Genomic DNA, 21,537 nt, shown 5'->3' with positions numbered 1-21,537 from the left:
AGGAGCAGACCAGCTGGCAGTGAACAGTTACAAGAAATAATGTGCAAATGAAAATGCGCAAATGAATAGGTAGTTCAAGCTGAGCGTTAATGTAACGCATAGAGTTATGGTGCTGTCAGTGTGACAGTAGAGTCAGTGGTAGAGGTGGAGTGTGAGGAGTGTCAGGGGAGATTCAGGCCTTGTTGATAAGGCTGACAGCAGACGGGAAGAAACTGTTCTTGTGGCGTGAGGTTTTGGTCCTGATGGACCGCAGCCTCCTGCCAGAGGGGAGTGTCTCAAAGAGTTTGTGACCGGGATGGGAGGGATCAGCAACAATCTTTCCTGCACGCCTCAGGGTCCTGGAGGTGCACAGGTCCTGAAGAGATGGGAGGTTGCAGCCAATCACCTTCTCTGCTGACCGAATGACACGCAGCGTACCAGATGGTGATGGAGGAGGTGAGGATGGAATCAATGATGGCTGTGTAGAAGTGCACCATCATTGTCTTTGGCGGACTGAATTTCTGCAGCTGCCGCAGGAAGTACATCCTCTGCTGTGCTTTCTTGATGAGGGAGCTAATGTTCAGCTCCCACTTGAGGTCCTGGGAGATGATTGTTCCCAGGAAGCGGAAAGACTCCACAGTGTCAATAGTGGAGTCACAGAGGGTGATGGGGGCAGGTGAGGCTGAGTTCTTCCTGTAGTCCACAACCATCTCCACTGTCTTTAGAGCATTGAGCTCTAGGCTGTTCTGGTTGCAACAGGTCACCTGGTGGTCAACCTCCCACCTGTAGGCGGACTCGTCACCATCAGAGATGAGTCTAATGAGGGTGGTGTCGTCCGCAAACTTCAGGAGCTTGACGGACTGATGACTGGAGGTGCAGCTGTTGGTGTACAGGGAGAAGAGCAGAGGAGAAAGAACACAGCCCTGGGGGGATCCGGTACTGATAGTCTGTGCATCGGAGATGTGTTTTCCCAGCTTTACACACTGTTTCCTGTCAGACAGGAAATCAGTAATCCACCTGCAGGTGGAGTCAGGCACGCTCAGCTGGGAGAGCTTCTCCTGTAGCAGAGCTGGGATGATGGTGTTGAAAGCAGAGCTGAAATCCACAAACAGGATCCTGGCGTAGGTTCCTGTAGAGTCCAGGTGCTGGAGGATATAATGGAGGGCCAGGTTGACAGCATCATCTACAGACCTGTTGGCTCTGTAGGCAAACTGCAGGGGGTCCAGGAGAGGGTCCGTGATGTCCTTCTCATGAGATTCAGTACCTTTTCACACTTTGTCTCAACCTGTTAAACATGGTTCCTCCATATACATTTATTATCAAACCACAATCCTAAATATTTGAACTCAGCCACCCACCAGTACTCATTTTACGCATTTTAATCAGATTGAGCCATAGGCTTTCGCACTGTTAAAGTACACTACAGCCATGATCTCTTTTTTAGCAACTGCTTTTTCTGCCTCATTTACTTTTACTAAAGCATCTACCGTAGATCTTTGACACGTGCTTTGCAGACCTCTGTGTTCGAAACAGAATTACCTTTTTCATCCATCAACACATGAGATGTTATCACTGTAGGTTTGTAGTTGACCTTTTGTCAGAATTCTGACTTTATTCTCAGAATTCTGACTTTGAAGTCAGAACTCACAAAAAAGGACCATGAGCATCTGAAATGCCTTAAAATACTTTTTAAAAATTTAATCCAAATATATGTATGCCTGTCTTTTTTGTTATTCACATGTTTGGATTTTTTTTCATTGTGTTTTTTGTGCTTTCTTCATTATCAGTTATTGGATTTTTCTCTGTTATATGTAATGTCTATGATTTATAAAATATCCTATTGTGCCATTGTGTAAGATTTGAAGGAGATACATTGCTTAGAGCTGAGGAAGAATTTTTGTTCTTTTTTTTTTGAAGAAGAAGAAGAAGAACCACAACACCAACCTTGAAACAGGCATAATTCGGGACACCTAAAGTGCGTAGCTGAGAAGGACCCGCCTATATATAGAGACGTGCGGCTCCCCGTTCAGCCTCTTCCAGACGGCGCTCTATGAAGAGGGACGTGAGCTCTGACTGCAAAGAAGTCGTAATCGCCATGCCGTCACTAATAACCTCAGATACTCCAGAAGAAACACTAAAAGGTAAACGCAATGCTGTTTCAGTCTATTCTCAGTAATTTTTAAGACGTGTGGAATAGCCATTTGAAAAATATGAAGCGGCTTCTGCCCTGGCTCAGAAATGCTCAGCACGTGTCATGGCGGCGGAGCACACTCCCATGGAGGATAAGGCCCTGACTAGAAGTGCAGGCTGTACAGCTTCTATTAAAACAGCGTAACAACAGTGTTGTCGTTGGGTTTACTAAGCTATAAATATGCGTGCAGGAGAACATGGTTTAATCGTTTATAATTAACTACGCTGCATTCGTCGATCACTTGTAACTGCTCAAGATGCAACAAGTAAAGGATAGTCAGACATTGTAGTCATTTTTGTAGACATTTTAGGCTGAATGATAAACTTAATAAGGAAAATTCAGGGAACTACACTTAGCTGTAGATTTTAGTTAAAAAAAAAGATTTTGAATATAGTATCTTCCCAAAAATGTTTGAATTTCATGACATGCAATACTTTCACTTTTCTGCCCTTGCAACTGTGTAAATTTCTGACATCCACAGCAAACTAATGCAAACATTTTGTCTTGCAGTGTACAACAAAACTCAGGGAAGTGGCGCGTCCTGCACCGTCACATGAAAGATGGTAGCAGTGGCTACCTGAGCAGATGAGCCTGACACCATGGGCTTACACAGTGAGTGTCAGGGTGGGATGGCACAGCATAAAATGTTCTAAGAAAAATCCAATGCTACTATGATGATTCACTAGACTAGAGTCTCTGATTATACCATGAAGCTCTTTCACAGTGCACTGAGCATTCATGTCACTGAAGAATACAAACTATGCCAAGACCTGGTGACATATTGTTTTGCCCTCAACAGGTGTTTGAAGAGGGTCACATGAAAATTGGATGCGGTGGCTACCTCATGCCGCTTGGCACTAACGGGACAATCTCATTCTGGACTGCTGAGGACAACAGTCCTACCTTGAGTGAACAGATGAGCCTGACATCATGAGCTTACAGTGAGTGTCAGAGTGGGATGGAACAGAAATTCTGTTGAACAATGCTACCATGATGATTCACTAGACTAGAGTCTCTGATTATACATGAAGCTCTTTCACAGTGCACTGAGCATTCATTTTATTGACAAGTGCAAGCTAAGAAAAGACCTGGTCTCATATTGTGTTTTGCTCTCAACAGGTGTTTGACGACGTGCCACTTGACGAGACCTCTAGGTAAGTGTGGCGAGGAATTGCCTCTGTTATGTGGAATGATGATTTCATAGACTAGAGTCTCTGAGAAAAGCATGAAGATGTCTTCACAGTGCACTGACCACATAACCACAGCAATGATATGGCATGTTTGAACCCATTTATTTCATGTCAAATAAATTGCTATTCAAAGCACAGTTTGTATTAACCCTGAAAGCATTAGGAAAACTACTTTGAAATTCTCTAATGACCCAGTTATCCAGGGTCTGCTGAGCTGTTTTCACTTGGATGTTTTTTTTTTGTTATCACTAAATGGGTTGAAACATCTCAACACTGTGGTCCTGGGACCTCAGTTTGCCATGTGGTAACACTGACCTTAATTTGTCTTATAGGTTGCCCACACATGGACAAACAGGAGTCGATGTGGTGATTCCACAGCTGTAAGTACAAACACCTCTTAACGTCCAGCCCCATTTGGATGATTAACATTTCCATGGAGAACCAAAGTGGCAAATGTAACATTCAAATGACATATCCTGGTTGATGGATCAGAACCATCCAAATGGGGTATGGAAGGGCTCTTATCCTTCAGATCTGGTCTATGATGATGCAGTTTTTCGGTTCGACTGATCATGACTGATGTTTACTCGCAGCGCACTGAGACACTCACTGTTGGGAGAATTTGTGGGGGGGCCAATCGCTGGTAATAAAATCAGTAATTCATTTCCATCTTTTCAGGTAAGACTACGGCAGTTGGGACACTGCAACCTGTGCGTTGGGGCTGATCCAAACTCAAGATGGCCAGACTAGGTCATCCACGATACTGAAGCGTTTGTAATTGTGAAGAACTTGATTGAGTTGACCTCACTGTAAAGAGGGCTTGATTCCTTTCATGTACATGTATTTAAGGATATTCAAATAAATGGTTAACAACTGACTCGAGATTTTCTTTTTTCCACTGAATGGTTGATTGGAATAAATTCAACCACATGAGGATAAACGGCAAATGCTTTTTGGGATTGGCTTGTAGCTACTCTGTAGTCAAGTTGTCAAAAACCGGCTCAATTTTCATACAGGCATTAGTGGTATGGACAGCTTCACTCCACACTAAATTTTGAACAAGATTCTCCATTTGGGTAACTTGGTGCAGAAATGGTTTCATAATTGTGCAACATTTTAATAAAGATCTACTGTCAGATGGTGACTTTATGAATGGCTAAATTCAGTTAAACCAATGTAATGTTCAATGCACTTCAGAATGGCGCTTTACAGGTATCAGAAACCCCTTGTGGCAATACAGCTCTGTCATCACATTGGAAAAATAATATCTTCAGTGAATATACTGAAATTTAACAATCACTCAGTGGTCATTAATGCAGATATGTTATACCTTGACTGCAAGACATGTGCTTGGATTGGTCTGATCACCACGTAAGTGTGATACTACACGCGTCATAAATCGTTAAGCTTGACTTTTCGAGCAGTTTCCTCGTAGACAATCACGCCATCTGCCGCCCCCTCACTGGTACTGGGAGATGGGTGTGTGTGATAAGAACTCGGGCACACACAGGTAACTGGAAATTTTTCTCCAGAGCCGTCCGGCAAATCCTGGGGGGGGGAAAAAACACAATCCATGGCTGACTTCCAATAAATAAGGAAGACTTAATGCCTCTCTTGTGTTCAGTGCTGGTCTATTGTCGGTGAACGTGTTTTTGTCAGCATAAACCGCCGATAGTCCGCCGTGGTTTTATTTTGAAGGGTTGACCCCACACCGGTACTCCGTGTTCTTTGTTCTCGGCTTCAGCTGAACGTTTCGGTGGATTTGGGAGGCGGACCATGTCCCTGTGTTTTTTGCAGGCTAGCAGAACTGTCACTTGGTAACATTAGCTGTCGCAAGTAGCTGGAGTCTTACTTAAAAAAAAATAAAAATACAGTGTTGTGTTTTCAACACGGCACCCGAAGGCTTAGGTACTCGGTCTGTTTGTCGACTGGTGTGATGCTAACAGGGCGGAAGTTATGCTAGTTATGGTCTGACAGACAAACTCAAGCTAACGTCACTGAAGGTGAGCATGTATCCATTATCAGAATAGCTACCGTACTTTAGAGACACTTAAAATGTTTTCTCGACACTTCAACCAGCTGATTACCTTAGTTATTTGTACCATGACAATGAAATGGACGTGGAGTCTTGAACGTTAAAAAATCCTACAGGCTAGCTAAGACAACTCCCAAGACCTGTATACCATTAGCTAACGTTAACTCGCATTGATGCTGACGTGGAATCTGAAAGAAGATGTAATGCATAACCCAACTGTAAATACCCTTTCTCTCATTTTCAGGTACGAGGGGTGAAGCAATGTTTTTCGGGAGAACGGGAAACTAAAATAAGTTCGTGATAATCATCCACACTAACGGTGACTGACGTTATTGAGCTGAAATCTTGGTCCTGCTGAACCCAGTCACCTCCAGCTAGCCGTTGCTAATTTGCTTATTTAGCTTTACTGAAGACAATGCAGAGTTACTGAGAACAACCTTGGCAGTTCTAAAGGTCGTCAGGTTTAACCAGCGACATGTAGACTAGAAGATTGACTCATAAATGTTGCCAATTAACATATTTTATGCAAGGAATGTAGGAGGGGGGTCATTCCTTTCTGAATTACTTCCCATACACACCCACAGGTGTGTCTATGACCTGAGGATTTAATTTAGTGAACAAGTATTACAACTTCACAACTGAACTGGCAGTTCATGCATGCTTAAGCAGCAGGGAGCTGGCAGTGTCTGTTGATTCAAGTTTTAAAAAAAAGTCCTTCAAGCCCTGAGAAACCATGACAGCTGTGGTGGGTCGAGCTTGGGGGTGGGCGCGATCATGGGGAAGCAGTGCTGTGTCAGAGAATACCACACCGGTGAAAGCTGAAGGCCAGAAGCACGGCGGGGGCAGTGAGGGCCTCAGAGGGTGGACCTCTTGGATCTGGGGCAGGTGGAGACATCAAAGTGACCAAAGTAGTCCAGCAGAAGAGTACTGGGAAGCGCAGGAGAAGCTTCAGCCCGTGGTAATCGAAGATCTCGGCGCAGGGAAGCGGGAGATGGAGGCAGATGCAGAGCAAGTTTCTAGATGGTGGAAATATCTCCCGTCCACTAGCCTTTTCTGGCCAAGAAAGAAGGAACCAAGTGGACTAAGACGCAGGAAACACGGCGGTAGGAGTGGAGACGTGTCGGACCGCGATATTGATGGGGACTTTTCAGATTATGGAACGCCGCCTCCATCTCCTACACCTCCCTCCTCTCAGCTGACATCTCCTTTTCGACTATTTGCGCAGAGCTTTACGGTGGAAATCCTACCGGAGCACCATGAGATCTGTTTCAATTTCCTCCGCCACTTGTTTGACCTGTTTGTCATTGGCTTCCTGTGGACTGTGTCGCCCCCTGCCAAGCTGATCTTGGAGGTTTTAGGGGTGCAGGGAGCACTGAGGCTGTGGCTTCATGGTATGGCCATGTTTTTTGTCTCCACAGTTGGAATGGCAGGACTGCTCTGGTTGATCCAGGAGTATCTCCCTCAGTTTGCTTTGATCTATGGCATCATACAGGCCATAGTGATCTCTGTCAGTGTCCGACAGAGTGTGATCCTTGGTGGAGAGGAAGAAAAAGAAGAAAAGGGCGAGGAGGGCAAGGAGACTGATGAAATGAAAGCCAGTAGGGAACATAAGGAAAAGCCTTTGACTATGAAAGACAAAGTGAAGACAAGTTGAACTTGAGGTAAGCCCTTACACTCCTCCAGTATGATGTTTGAGTAATGTTTCATTGTGCCAGAGAAAGCCCCCATGTGATCTCAAATGAAAACATATGAAGACTGGGCCAACAGCTTGCTGCAGTTATGTTAATACTTTGCAGTGAGAATAAACAAAAGCAGAAAACAAGTCTGCGTGACAGAATGGTTGGGGAGACGTGGTCAAGATAGGCGGTCTATTCTTCACTGAGAACAGGAGATGAGAGTTTTGTTAATTGTCAACAGTATTATGTTAGCTATCTTTAACCATGGGATCAACTGCTACAGGGTGACTCTTATTGGCTACTTTTCAGTACTGGCACGATGGCAAATATGGTCGCCCAGATTTTGAATGCTAAATATCAAATCCAATGAGTCTGGAGGAGTTTAGGAGGTTTGAGATTGGATTTTTTACACCAACCCAGCACATAACAGATACTCTGATATCAAAGCCAGACCTTTGCATACGACCAAGCTCCTGGACCAGATTTCTCCTCTGATTTTCGGGAAGCACATATCAGGGTCAAACCAGCCTGGTACTCCTGTAGTGTGAGCCTGGTCTTAGGCTAGGGCTGCTGCAACTTATTGCAGTTTGAGGGAACTTAAACCTCCAGGATGTATAATAAAGATGCACGGAAATCCTCATGAAAATTTGTATGAATCTCAGGTATTTTGTCTGTAATGCATTTACTCAAATAGTGTACTTAAGCACAATTTGAGGTCCTTCTACTTTAGTTGACTGTCCCATTCTGTACCTTCTGCCTCTATTTTACTGCATGACAAATGCTGGAGCAGGGTTTGAAGTAGAGTTTTCTTAAACAAGTCTCAACGATGTTTAACTTTATTTTGTTCAAATTAGAAAATGTAGCATTATTTACAAAAATAAAATCAGCCATGACTTGGACAACATTTTATTAATGTAATGTACATATAATTCTCAGTTAACAATTAACATAGCTTGGGTGATTCTAACTTGCATTTGATCTCCTGCCAAAGTGTCTTGGTCAGTGGGATGCGGGCAACAAAAACGACATCATCGTGCCTATTGTGTTGAGCGGTAATGTCCCGCAAGTTGTTACTTTGTCGTGCACCTCTGAATTTCGAAACTAGGTATGCGCCGCACTTTTCATCTCAACGCGGATGTCAGGTGGGAACGGAGTGGTCCCACCGACCTTGGTGGAACATCAGAAACAGACGACAGTTTACATTTGGAGGTAAGTAACAGCAGTAACGGTAAATCACAGTGGACTAACAACTTAACCACAAGCCAAAACAATAAAAAAAACAACTTTTGTAACAACCTTTAGTGTGTTGTGTTGTAGTTTTTGGTTTGTCTTTGTTAGGCAGGAGTTAATTTGTTAGGTTCCAGAAGATGTCAGTGTGCTTTTTTTGCCTAATTACAGTTTTTCTTTATTAAAGGATGATTCGGCGTGATGCAAACAAATCGGTCAACAGTGAGGTTCTGCACCCTGACAATGTGATGTTTTCATCCTCATCACTCTCTCGACCATCGTCCACCGGGGGAAGCTCTTTACCCTGTGTGATGGCCTCACGCTGTCCCCTGCCTTTGTCCATCTTATCCTGTCTTTTTTAGTCTTTATTGAAATATGTTAAGGCAATACAAGGAAAGAGGTAAATAAAAATATTGTATTTACTATGTTTGTGTCTGTGTGGCTTATTTCACTCATCAAAACATCATAAGGTCTCTTTTTGAGGCAAACAGAACATCAGATTTCCATTTTATAAAGAGATTCTAAGTATTTCTACAGATCTAGACATGTGGTTAGACATGATGTCAAAGCTAAAATGTTAAAAGCAGTAAAGTCTTATACACAGTATAGGATGCTAAAACTGCACAAAACCTTGTAAAAACACGAATGCCTGTGATAACTATACAAATTCTCTCCTTAAAAGGCATTATAACAATATAAAGAAACATCTCTAGATCTCTCTTTCAAAACACTTGATTGCTAGTTTCTTGAAAGACGTGTTACCTTATTGTGAAAAAAGTTGTGCATATTTTGGGTACAATTGAGGAAAACTCCCCAAAGGGTTAAAACGCCGCTGCCTGTTTGTTTGCAGAGTTTGTACAAAACATGAGCATAGATGCTGTGAACAGCGCTGAAAAGTTCCAAATATTTACATATTTATGCGGTCCAAAAACGGGCAAAAATAGTATTTTAACAATGGTTTTTTCTAGCAAGGTGTCTCGATGGCTGTGCAGTTGAAGTTGTCCTGCCACTCTGGTTGGAAACATCTTTGTTTCTGATGAGCAGGCGCTTGACGCTGCAGTACTTGTTGCAGCGCTGTATTTTTTTTCTTTTAAATAATGTATTTCTTTTTGTATAAAACTGTTGATTAGCTGATGTTGTGTATCATGTACAAATGGGAAAGAGTTTCAAAGTAACGAATCTAGGTTGGAAAAGATTTCATGAATCATTTCAATCTGTTCTTACACACAGTAACACAGTGTCCCAATTTCGGGGGAATCGGTGTTGTACTTTTACTTATTTTTGTTTACTTTTTGAACGCGTTTTTTTCCCATGTGGTGGAAAATAAAAGTTTTACAAAAGTAAATGATCTGAGTGGTTGTTCTGTCAAAGCAGATACAACGAGTGAAGGTGTAGATGTAAACTGAGTGGGTAAACTGAGTGTTTTAATAATCCAAATCCTCATTGTCACCATAAACTACTGAGTTGTGTGTTATGAGTTAAAGGGATTTCATATGATAAAGTCGTCATACTACAAGGTATTGAGTCTTGGTCTACAGTGCCTGCTTTTCAGTGTCACATTGTTATGGAGTTTTCTTCCCTATCTTAATTCAAAAACACAGTCTTTCAATTTGAGAGTATGCTTTACAACTGCATTATCCAAAATGGCAAATGTTTATTAAAGGGTTGTGTCTTTCCCGCAGCGAGAAGTTGCCGCCTACTCCGGATTCCACCGACATCAGGCCACCAAGTGTTTGACATCACAACAACGGCACGACATGGACTGTTCTGCTGTACCACTGTTTTCTGCAGTGTGATGTAAGAATTGTGTTGCACACTCATTATAAACTCCTAGAAATTGTGTTGATGTGACTTTGTTTTCAACACTATTGATCTACACTTTATAGCAGTTTGGCCTCACTTGTTGTACTACTACTATTGTCAGGATCAGAAATGATTGAGGCCCTGAATGTTCAAGGAATGCCTATTATGTCGAAAAAGAGACACCCCCAATATTTAGGAAATAGTCTATTTCATTTTGTCTTGTTTTCATTGTATTTCTTGTCTTGTGAATCAGCGTGCAATAGTCACCTGGTTTGGGAACAGGTTGCCTTTGGTTCACTCGGTGTGGAAAAAATGCACCAATTTAAATGCAAAACAGCCAAAAACACAGCCTTAACTAGTAGAGGTTTAATCCAGTACCACCCAGGGGGAAAAATGCAAACCAATACAAACCGCTGCATTAACAAAAAACAATAACACTATGTTTGCCCAGGGCACAGAAGATCGGACAAACTTAAGTTCAAATATCAGATAATATCAAAGCTCCTGACAGTCAGGCCAAAACACTAAGAAAATAATTTCTGAAAGGTAAAGATTCTCAGTGACCATAAGACTACACCTGTCCCTGACATACTCATCACATCTTGAATTAACCTGAAGTTCATACAACAGACATAAGCAGGTGTTAACTGTTTTGGAGTGGTCTGTTACTGGCTCCAGTAGATTCACCTGAATTTGTCCACTGTCCATTGTTCAGCTTTGACCCGTGTATTCCCACAGCTGACCCCTAGAAACTCTGAAACAGAATGCTGATGTGTATGTGCCTTTATTGGAGCAAAAGGGAGGAAGCCCAGAGGAGGGATGAGCAAGTAGTAACCACCAATGCTGACCTATAGGTTTAAGCACCAGCAAATTAAGTCACACACAATCACAATGACATTAATAAATCTACTATATTTAAGCCGTAAGTCAGCGTTGTCTCTGACCAGTGATCACCTAATAGCCATGGAATGAGTGGCTTCATCATCAGCTGGTGTGGTTGTTGCTTGTTTACAACTGTAAATGATCAATTGTCCAACATTTCCACTTGTCAGTCTGTTTTGTACTTTATATATTTTCACATATTAAACTGGCAGCCCTGTTTGACCTGTGGAAGCAGCATGTCTAGACGTTACCACTTACAGTGCATGTAGTACATCACATTGAGATTCCTCATCATATGGACGTGGCACTATTATTGTTGCTTGTTCTGAGAAAGTGTCTGAGAGATTGTAAACGTACACATCGTAATGTGTTCTCTGTACACAGTTGTTTCATGCCTTATGTCATGTTCCCTGATATTGCTTGATTGAAACATTTGAAATGTTTTTTACTGGGAACGTAGGCCACACTTTCAACACAAGAATGCGTTTTTTATGGATTTTTGTGACGCTCTAGATTCCTTACCTGTAACACAGCCTGTCAACGTGACATTGAAATTCAGTAATTTAAGGTTATTTTTCATGTGTGCACATGATGAATGACAAAATGTGTCAACATTCTAATGTTATCTCGAATGCATAACTACTGCCAGATTCAAATAAGAACTCTTAAAGCAAGTACTTATCACTGTACCCCTACTTCCATGTTGACATTAATGAAAGCCCTGAGGGTAAGGAGGGATTTAAAAAAAAAATTTTTTGGTGCCCTATTTTCTACATCTGATTTAAATTGTTTTCTCACCTGTGTTTATGACTTTTTAAAAACATTATTATTATTATTATTATTATTATTATAAGAAAAGGTTTTGTCTTTAGCACATTATTAGAGTTTGTTTTTGTAATACTCATTTTAGCCACAAGAGGCTGAAGTGTACCACTACACTATGTTCTCAATTGGACTATAAACATTCATGTTTTCCTTCAGGGGACATGTGATTAAGTATGAGTACACACTGTACTGCAAAGCCTCATGTGCGTTTGGCCTCTTGTGGCCAAAATTCATATTATAAAGTTCGCCTTGGATTCACAAATTTAATTTATTTTTTCTCCTGGAAAAGCTTTTACCCACCTGTTTTCACAGATAAGGAACTCAGAATATTTATCCTGACAAAAAGTTTTTTTTCACCAGTTCTTAAATCATAAACATTGGAGAGAGAACATAAAATTCTTCACTTGCCACTCAGGGCTTCCATAGAGTGCCGCCATAATGACAGATAAAATTTGGCAGTAAATAAAGAAGGGCAGTCGAGGTTCCACATTGTCTACCAAGGTCTTTGAGGTTCAAAATCAGCAGAACATTGATAGTATTTATGCATGTTCAAACATTAAAATTGCATTTTGACATTTTTTCAAATGTACACACAATGGAAGATAACTATTTTAATTTGAATAGAAGATTTTATTATAATACTGGTATGTACAGATTTCGAGAGAGAATGTCAAACTATATTAGGTTTTTTTTCTTTTCTTTTCTTTTTTTTTTTTTACACCAATTCGAGTCCCAAGAAGGTGACCCAGTGTCTACAAATCTTTGCGGCCTTTTATTCATTGTTTGCTTACATGGAGCTTTTATTGCAGTGGTATTAATGCTGATGTTCCCTTGTATGAAAAGCTATTTTTATATGAGCAGCCAACAGACCTAACAAGTGCAGGATCACTGTAGCTGAAGAAACTCTGTCCCACTTCCTTAGATAAGGAAGGAAGACTTCACCAATACCTTTTATGTAGTTTTAACCTGGAAGTAGTCAGAGGAAGTATCTGCTGTGATCTATTACTGTACATCTTATTTATGGCCACTTTGAACTTAACACTACACTGAAGTTAAATGCTCTCACTTGGCGAAATAAAAACTGATCTGTTCTTTGATTCTGTCATTGTTTTGATTTTCCGCACATTTTAAAAAACCACAATGAAAGTACCATTCACACTGCCACACTTTCAAGGCAATATTCTTGCACCGTAATTCCACCTTGCCGCCTCTGTGAAAGTCGCACAGGCAGAATGAGGGGCAGTTTTCGTTATGCCTCTGATCCGCCAGGGGAGTTACGGACAGAGACGCAATAGTGGCAAGATGACGTCTGTGTGAAAGGGGGAGATATCTACTGACAGGATTTATAAACAACTAGTTTATTAGTTAGCACTGGTTAGCTGTTTCTCTGGGGATATGCTGCCCCTATTTTGGGGAGAATGAATTCAACAGTTGGTCAGTTCTTACATACTGCACCTTTTAACCAAATAATAAATCAAAATCACTGTGTCTGTGACCCACTGATCTGTATCAGTTTTCCCCAAATGGAACCCAGTGAACCATTTAAAAGTAAATGAACCCCTGGTCTGTATTACACCAAGGCTAAATTACATTTTCGATGTACGTTTTCTTACCTTTCCGAACACTTTTGTCACTCTCTCTCTCTCAGAATGCTGTGAAAAATCAGATTGCAAGACACTTGAAACTGATCTGTGTTCAATAAACCCTCAAAACGAACATAGTGCCTGCTTTACCTGTCAAACTTATATTGTTGTACTGCAGTTCACCCTATCAGCTCCATTACCGTTGAAGACATGCTGGTACAGTGAAAGATTAACCTAACTGGAGCAATTCCTGGTAGTAGCTTTAGCCAGTTGGTATCTTGTGCAACATTACCCTGTTCAATCATCCACAGGGCAAATCTTGCATCTAAGATTCAAACCATGATCATCTTCTGAAAGCCTCAGCACAGGAGCGACCAACTAGTTTCTAACTGTGTAGGCTTTGTGTTTGGTGCTCGGCAGGTAGTGTTTGTGTCTGTTTTGGGTATGAAAGTGGCAGGTGGCCAATTCTTACAGATTGCCCCTTTAAGGTCTTTATCATGTTAGATGATGTTCTGCTGCAGTAGTCTGTATATCCTTACATTCCCTCACAGAAGTGCAATCAAACAAATAACCCCACTATCCACCTGAGGCTATTGCCTGGGGAATCTTGGGAGGTTACTCATTTTCTCACAGTGGGCAATCCGTCCTTGGATCAGACTGAAAGGGGAGACGACATTTTTGCCTCACCGCAGATGTTAAGTTGCCTCGTCTTTGTATCCACTTTCTCATCCAAATTTCTCAGATAAAAATAAATGGGGTGTTTTCCTTAGCTCTTACAACCCTGAGTGGGGACTGCGAAAGTATAAGCGACCACCTGGCGTCACACTCATCCGTAATATACACACATTTGTAAGTTGAATCACTGTTCAAAACTTTAATTCACATTAAATCTGCTCTCATGATGCTTAATAGTATATACAGAAAGGTGCATCACCAGTACAAGGACAGTGTACATACAGTATGCAACAATGTCAATGTGTAAGATAGTACATAAAGTGGTAGCATAAATAAGTGTAATCCACACTACTGTCACATATCAAACATGGTCTGAAAACTGGATGATGGAGCCTGCATCAGTTGAGGTTTTGGTCATAGCTGAGACATGCTTTTTCCCGTATGCCACATCAGCTGCGACCCAGTTACTTATGTACAGCCTGGTCGGGAGTGGACCTCCGTTCACAGAGAGCTGCATTTTTGCTTTTAATCAATTTTACGTCATCAGTCAACACGTCTGTCACTCTGCAGAGCACGGCAGGAAAAAGCATAAATACCCATCTTTTATCCTTTAGTAGAATTCTCAAGTGAAACTGAAGATTTTTTTTTTCTTGAACCGATGACATGCAGCTGAATATACTGAGAACCTGTGGCGCTTTGTCCCGAGGAGTTAATAGGGTTAGACGGCCCTAAATCCCAAAAAAAAATACTATTTATCCTCTGACCTGCAGTGCTGTTCATCCATCTAGATTGTTCGGTGTGAGTCGCCAACTTTTGGAAATGTCGGCCGCAGAGTTGTCTGCCTTTTTTTTTAATATAGTGAATTAGATGGCACTTGGCAAGGACATTACATATTTCAAAATCTCAACAGCAATGAGTCTTTCCAGAAGTCATGACCCGTTTGCGAAAAGTAATCCACAGACTTTGCTGTGAGTACTATCACGTGAGAACTGTTTTCTTTCGGCTTTCAACGACACCCGCCAGCCGTATCGCCACACAAAAAGCAGCACAAGCCTTTTATGCCTTTCTGTGCAGTGATACAGACCTTTTATGTATATTCCAGTCTCATGCAGCACGAGACGGATCAGAAATTGTCACACAGGTTGGCAATAACCAGCACTGGTCTCAGAATCACCAAATACTCATTCCTAAACAAGTGAGATCTGTGGTGGTGTCAAGTCTTCAATCTTTTCTATTTCCAACTTCTCACTGACCGGTTTGTAAGTGCAATGTTACTATACAGACTGTGGTCAACTGCATGTCAAGTATAATTTAGAAAATAACACCAGCAAAATAACTCTGCCACTTTGTCAAAGGGGGGAAAATAAACGGCCGGACAACATTTCATGGCCTCTCTAAGACCATCTCTTCAAAGCTCCTAATGTACTGGATGCTGCGTTCCTGAGATGCCTCGGAGTCAGAAAGTCTACGCTGCCGGGGGAAAAGTGAAACGTGACCGCACTTCCTGTCAGAACGACAAGCGTGGAGTCAACTCTGCTGTGATCTGATCGTGACATTATAACTGGTGTCTTTATATGTTTCAAGCCAATTCATAAAGAAATCAAAGGTCATTGTTTTCCACAGCACTCCAAACCGCCTACAACAGGATGAAAAACATCTCCTTAAAGTCTGATGAAGGTTCTCAGTGTATCTTTATACGACGTCTCTAAGACCTGAAGCGATTCAATAGAGGTCAAGCGATATGTGTTTTTTTTACTGGGACGATACCGACACCAATTAATAGACCAATAGGAACAAATACATTTGCAGTAAATGTTACAAATTAAATATTAAATATTCAAACATTAAAGTTAAAATTAAGAATCACCAGTGACGAAATGCAACAAAGCACACTTACTCAAGTGCTGTGATTAAGTACCATTCTAAGATGATTTACTTGAGTATTTCCACTTTCTGAAGTCGCAGTTATGTAATGTACATTTGCAGTGAAAAGGGATAAAACCAGGCAAATACATGGGCTTTGAGAATTCCGTTATCAGCACTGCAACTCTTTAAATATGTATTCAGAGGGGTTACAGACAGTTCCTCCCAGTCGATTGCTAATGAGGTCGCTTGGCAGATGATAAAATGTGTTTTTGCTTTTAAGACAAAGCACAGAAGCTTTAACTAGGCTGATTCAATGATGCAAGCTGTGGTTCCTTAACCCGGCTTGGTGAGGTGTCATCACTACACAACACGGACCATTTTCGGTATGTTACCAGTGTTTTTGCATATGTTTTGTTCATTTGACAAATTATACAGTTTACATTACCGCTGCTGACTTTTTTTCCTGAGCATCTTTTTTCGCTTTTGAATGATTTCCAGGTGGTAAAAAGAAAAAAATCCTGATTGTAGAGGCTTGAAACTTGAGTAACACATTTTGATTCAGGTATAGGAGACATTTTTTGCAAAAACCAGAGATAGAGAAAAAAGAAAACAGAGCTAATTATTTGAGTCCCTTAATCAGCAACATTTGCAAATATATATTTACACATTTACAGTATATGTTTATGTAAAGCCAGTACCTTTGAGCTTTTTGCAACTGTGACCCTACTCGCATGTCTGCAAAACAAATCTGCCAAAAATTAAAGCAAAACTTGTTGTTCACGGTGATGGATCACAGACCTCAAAGTTTATTTTAGTTAAGAATGAAATCAATAGAAACCAATGGGTGCCTAAAAAATAGGAAAGTAGGGAAATAGGAAATTCTACCATCTTTAAAACATGCTTTGAAAAATGCTCAGCAGTGAAGTAATGCATACTGCGTCTGATTTGTAGTAAAAGGCTAAAACGTGCAGAAAGACTGGTAATGCCCTTTAAACTCCATTAATACTGCAGCACGTCTCCTTATTGATTGAGATGTTAAAAAGGAATCTAAAATGCGAACTTGGGAGTTATCGTTCCACATTACATACGTCACTTGGCACAACACTGATCCTGCTTTAAAGTGATGAAACGAATGAAATTTGGCCAATTTGACCACCCACGTTACTCTGAGTTTTGCAGAGCTGCAGTGCAAACGCTGCTCCGCGATCCGGCAGCTGGTACTTTTTCTGACTCACGACAGGAACGCAACATCAGGCCTGCTCGTACTTCAGTGATGGAACTAAACTAAAAGAAAAAAAAAAAAAAAGTTTTGTTGTGGTGAGAAACCGCTCGGACCCCACGAATCAGCCTGCAGCTCCCATTAGTGGGTATGTGACCCTCCGGCGTTCGGGGGCACCGTGGTACCCCCGCCCCCTCTCTGTCCATTGCCTCTCCTGCCGTGGCCCAGGATGCAGTGAGCGCTGCCACACCCTTCATCGTCATCGTCTCCCTCGCTTTCAGAGGAGGACTCTCCGAACTGTCGGGGCTTCTCATAAATACAGCAGCCTGGAACACAAGATACAGGATTAAGACTGATCCACATGATCTGCCTCTGCAGCTAATGCCTTCACTGGCTCATGGTAAGCCCTTCATTCTTGCTAAAGTGAGAGTGGGGTAAAAATAGCCCTTCATCTGCTGTTTAATTGATTGATCAAGTTATTTCAATTTTAATAAATAAAAAGGTGCCGATCGCACAGACACTGCCAGGAACGTTTCGCCTGGCTGGCGCTCCTCTTTTGTGTGTCGCCGTCTTCTTGCAGTTTTTCCATTAACATATGTCCAATTTACAGCACAAGGCGTGGTAGTTGACCATGTCCACCATTATTTAAGTACGGCAGCCACCATTCCATGCAGTTTTTTTTCCAAAACAAACTTTTCCAAGGCATTTTTTTAAAGCAACTGCACCTCTGAGACCAGCCTGTTGGTGCACGAATGTGAAAGAAGATCAAGTCCATATGTAAAGGAAACAATGGATATTAATTTAAAAAAAACAAACATTTTAAATCAAAATCATTTTTAGATTATAAAAACCTTTTTATGTGATCCGAATCCACCTTTAATTATTTTCACAATATTTAGGTTCTTCTGAAATGCCATCATTATGCATGTCAATTATATGAAATACATTCTAGGGCAGTAAGGCAGCACTGTGCCACAGTGATAAGTGCCGTTGCCACACAGTCACAGGACGGATGGTCCTGGGTTCATTTTCTGGTCGGGCAGTACTTTTTCTTTGGAGTTCACATGTTCTCCTGGTGCTGCTGTTTCCCTCACCATCAAAAACATGTACTATATATTAGGGCACTGGCAAAGAACTGGAGTGGGTCCGCTGGGAGCCGTGTACAATGTAGGAATGTTTCTTTGTTGGACTCAGTACGACTGTATGCGCTGCTCTTCTAATGGATAGAAAGACTGTAAGTGTTCCAGGTATATACTAACCACACTCAGTCTTTACTTGTATTCGAAGAGAATGACAGAATATCCATCATTCTGAGTTTTGCCATAGGGTCAGTCAGTCAATCTGTGGGCTACACCTGTACCCAATATATACTGTCATTTCAGAGACTCTTCAAGCTCAAGCATTAGCACTCTGAACATGGATGTACAGACGACGATCACTCGATTGATTTTATAGTAAATAAAACACCTTCATGTGACTATTATCTGTACCATACACCACTGCATACCATATTCTGATTGGTTGGTTTGCGGTGGGGTGTGGCCGGAGTTAGACTGGAAATTTGCTCCTAAATTTTGATACCGAATTAGGACGCAAGTTTAAGACGGTTGCTCCAACATTGTCAACTTCCATCTGAAAGTGTGGATAAAAATGAACGACAACCTCTAGAACGAAGCATTATTCCAACAGCATTCGAAAGCAGCATAGAAAAGAAAACTACTGCATTGATTAGATTTCAGTGTGAGCTGATGGATAAGATGAACTCACACTTCGAAGACCTTCTTCCCAGGTGCTCGTTGTCGACAGTGTCACTGGACCACTCCACCTTCTTCTCAGTCTTCCTCTTCCTCAGCTTGATTGTCAGGCTTCGTCCCTCCTGTAACATGTGAGAGGTCAGCTGTGAGATACTGAGCATACTGGTTTTCTTTACCATCACACAGCGGGACAGTCCTGGCTCCAAGTCAGCGAAACATTCCTCTGCCGTTTATTAAGTATTTATCCAATGGACCGCCATTACGAGAGAAATGTGTAAAACCGTTGACGGGGCAACAAGGCCAATTACTAATCTTTCTATTTTGAATATTAGATTCATGGAGGTTTCATGGTTGTAAGACTTTCCTCAACCCCAAAAAGGGATTAAAAAAAATCTGTGATGTCATCACAATGTAAGCTCCATGTGCTGAGCAGGAACTCGAGGGCAGAGCCAGTGGGAGAATCACTACAGTGCATAGTCAGTGGGCAGCATTAACCAGGGACCTGTTTCAGAAAGTGATTCAGATGTGACTGACTGAGGAAAGAAACATTGTGTACAACAGCAGGCGACGCAGGAAGAAAAGGAGTAAGAGAGAAACTCAGACTGTGGCCCCATTCACACTACCTTTTCATGGGGCGCTTTTATTCCGCCTCACCGGAATCAAAGATGGAATGGGGGTTCATTCCGCCTCTGATCCATCAGCGGAGGTAGTAACGCTGCTGTAACACAGAGGTGAGACGACCTGCTAAATGCCCTAAATGTAAATCTCTGTGAAAATTGCTTTTGTTGAAGAAAATCTGCCCATGAGCAAGCTAGATGCACTGAGTATGTTACCGTAGTAACTGAGCCTCAGTTTAAGTTAACGTTCAGGCTTAATGAACTCAGAATTTCCACTAAACCGGCTTTCCAAAACAAGGGCCCTGAGAGTAAACCTGGAAGCTAAAAAAAGATATTTGGCATACTTTGCAGAGCAGCAAACTCCAGCACTGACAAATGAAACAGGCTGACCAACACGCGCTGTAGAACTTACACAAGTTAATCCAACTCTGATGTGAGGTATACTCTATATAAATTGCCCAGTCTGTTCTGTCTAAAAAAAAACAACAAAAAAAAAACAGCACCCTTCAACATCTTGGACAGTAATGACATCCCCGGAGCTAATGGTGCAGCGGGGAGGCTGCTCTCCTCAGCTGGAGCCACGACATTAATAACAACATGACATTAATAACAACACAACCCACCTTCCTCTCGCTTTAGACCTCTCAGACAAGCAGCAGACTGTGACATCAATTTAGATTTCATTCATCAACGTGGAAACAAGTTAACTCCTTGAAATAAAGTGGCTGTCGAAACACTTATCTGTCTGTCTGTTATTCTCATATTGATTATGAGGTGCTGATAAATAAGCACATCAACCCACATAAACAAAACCTATGTATGTCTATAGATACAGATATATAAGGTTTTACCTGTATCTATAAATACATATATAGATATAGACATAATGGGTGGAAAGCCCAAAACAAAAAGCATATGAACATCAGATTCTGACACCATGACCAGATTGTACTCCTCACACGGGCCCCATCCCTCTGGTCTCTGTCCCCGTTACAGATGTTGGAACCCGGCCGCAGGGATTTGCTCCCGTTCAGCCACCAGAGCATTAGTGAGGTCCAGCACTGATGCGGGCCCAATAAGGCCTGGCTTACGATCGGACTTTCAGTTTCATCTCAGAGGTGCCGGATGGGGTTCAAGTCAGTGGATCTCTGTAGACAACCAAGTTCTTCCACAGCGTTGACACATGCTGAACACACCAGCCCGTATTGCGCAGAGCGAGACACACGGCTGCTGATGTAACTTACGTTATCAATAGCACTTAGCTGTCACACAAACATGCACTGTCATTTAACTGTAACTTAGTAATACGGACAGATGAGGCCTTGTACAGCTTCCTGGTGCAGTGCTGATAGAGTAATGTTGTATATTTCATGCTGACAACATGTAAGCTATCTACAAGTAGCGAGGCCTCGCACGAGCTGGAAAGACTTAAACGCTAAGCGGCTTCGTGCTCTGCTGGCAAAACAGTCCAAAACGTGTCCACGGCCAGCCCTCCATCATTATTCACCTGCTGGGGCGGCGGCGGTGTGCTCGTCTCCACAGTCTCCGTTATCGTCTCACTCGATGTCCCGGGAACCTCCGCCATACCTGGGGCCGCTTTGCTAACGCAACCGTTAACGTTAGCTAGCTTGAAGGTGTAAATAAAGAACCAGCGTCGACTGTCAGTGTCTCCAATGTAATGTTACGATAACGACGATGACCGAGCCTGGTTCTTTAAATCGCTAACTGTGAAGGTAGGAGATTCCGTTGACTATGAAGCGCTGAGCACTTCGGTAAGAAGGGAACCAACAGAAAGTCAAGCTGAAAGTGAGTTAGCCCGATTGGTGGCGGATGTTTGATGTTGTCAGGTCCAAATGACCGTCGGCTAGCTCGTGTTCATCACCGCGCCGCGCAACAAAACGTAAAAAACACGACAAACCACCGCGTCTACGATAATATTATACATGTAATAAAACACCACTTGGGACATTGATGTAACATTTGGGCAGGATATCGTTTCCAATACTTGTTTTATT

The 21,537-nt window shown here is 41.9% G+C and overlaps 2 protein-coding genes and 1 non-coding gene across 6 annotated transcripts; 2 read left to right on the top strand and 1 right to left on the bottom strand.

Moving 5' to 3' along the window:
- Positions 1-1,972: 1,972 nt before the first annotated feature.
- On the top strand, positions 1,973-12,905 carry c3h6orf47 (chromosome 3 C6orf47 homolog). Of its 4 annotated transcripts, XR_005074157.1 has the most exons (8): positions 1,973-2,120; positions 2,681-2,782; positions 2,970-3,111; positions 3,290-3,324; positions 3,693-3,740; positions 4,039-5,363; positions 6,814-7,056; positions 9,981-12,905. XR_005074157.1 is itself a non-coding variant. In XM_037092234.1 (3 exons), exon 2 carries the CDS (start codon positions 6,129-6,131, stop codon positions 7,047-7,049), a length of 921 nt encoding a protein of 306 aa, XP_036948129.1. In that variant the 5' UTR covers positions 4,725-5,363; positions 5,640-6,128; the 3' UTR covers positions 7,050-7,056; positions 9,981-12,905. The 4 variants fall into 4 exon arrangements, 1 of the variants encoding a protein (XP_036948129.1); XR_005074156.1 differs by lacking the exons at positions 1,973-2,120; positions 2,681-2,782; positions 2,970-3,111; ... (1 more) ...; positions 3,693-3,740; positions 9,981-12,905 and adding exons at positions 8,177-8,280; positions 8,486-8,723 and having other exon boundaries at positions 4,718-5,363; positions 5,640-7,056; XR_005074155.1 differs by lacking the exons at positions 1,973-2,120; positions 2,681-2,782; positions 2,970-3,111; positions 3,290-3,324; positions 3,693-3,740 and having other exon boundaries at positions 4,725-5,363; positions 5,640-7,056; positions 9,981-11,229; positions 11,314-12,905.
- Positions 3,356-3,424, top strand: LOC119017467. Its single transcript, XR_005074431.1, has one exon. It is a non-coding gene; the product is annotated as a small nucleolar RNA SNORD52 (small nucleolar RNA).
- Positions 12,906-14,241: 1,336 nt separating the features above from the next.
- On the bottom strand, positions 14,242-21,419 carry ppp1r11 (protein phosphatase 1, regulatory (inhibitor) subunit 11). The gene is made up of 3 exons (XM_037092572.1): positions 21,030-21,419; positions 18,919-19,027; positions 14,242-17,477 (listed from the first exon to the last, which is right to left on the bottom strand). The coding sequence occupies exons 1-3, from the start codon at positions 21,105-21,107 to the stop codon at positions 17,293-17,295; spliced, it is 372 nt and encodes a 123-aa protein (XP_036948467.1). The 5' UTR covers positions 21,108-21,419; the 3' UTR covers positions 14,242-17,292.
- Positions 21,420-21,537: the final 118 nt, after the last annotated feature.

This window comes from Acanthopagrus latus, chromosome 3 (genome assembly GCF_904848185.1).
Source record: "Acanthopagrus latus isolate v.2019 chromosome 3, fAcaLat1.1, whole genome shotgun sequence".
Lineage (NCBI taxonomy): Eukaryota > Metazoa > Chordata > Actinopteri > Spariformes > Sparidae > Acanthopagrus > Acanthopagrus latus.
This window is presented reverse-complemented; position numbering and strand designations above follow the sequence as displayed.

Bases quoted from the DNA above. Each gene is read 5' to 3' on its own strand.
- c3h6orf47 (XM_037092234.1), top strand. From the start codon at position 6,129: ATGACAGCTGTGGTGGGTCGAGCTTGGGGGTGGGCGCGATCATGGGGA.
- ppp1r11 (XM_037092572.1), bottom strand. From the start codon at position 21,107: ATGGCGGAGGTTCCCGGGACATCGAGTGAGACGATAACGGAGACTGTG. The intron at 19,028-21,029 runs GTGAATAATGAT...CACATGTTACAG, and splicing joins CACCGCCGCCGCCCCAGCAG to GAGGGACGAAGCCTGACAAT. The intron at 17,478-18,918 runs GTGAGTTCATCT...CTTGTGTTCCAG, and splicing joins GGGAAGAAGGTCTTCGAAGT to GCTGCTGTATTTATGAGAAG.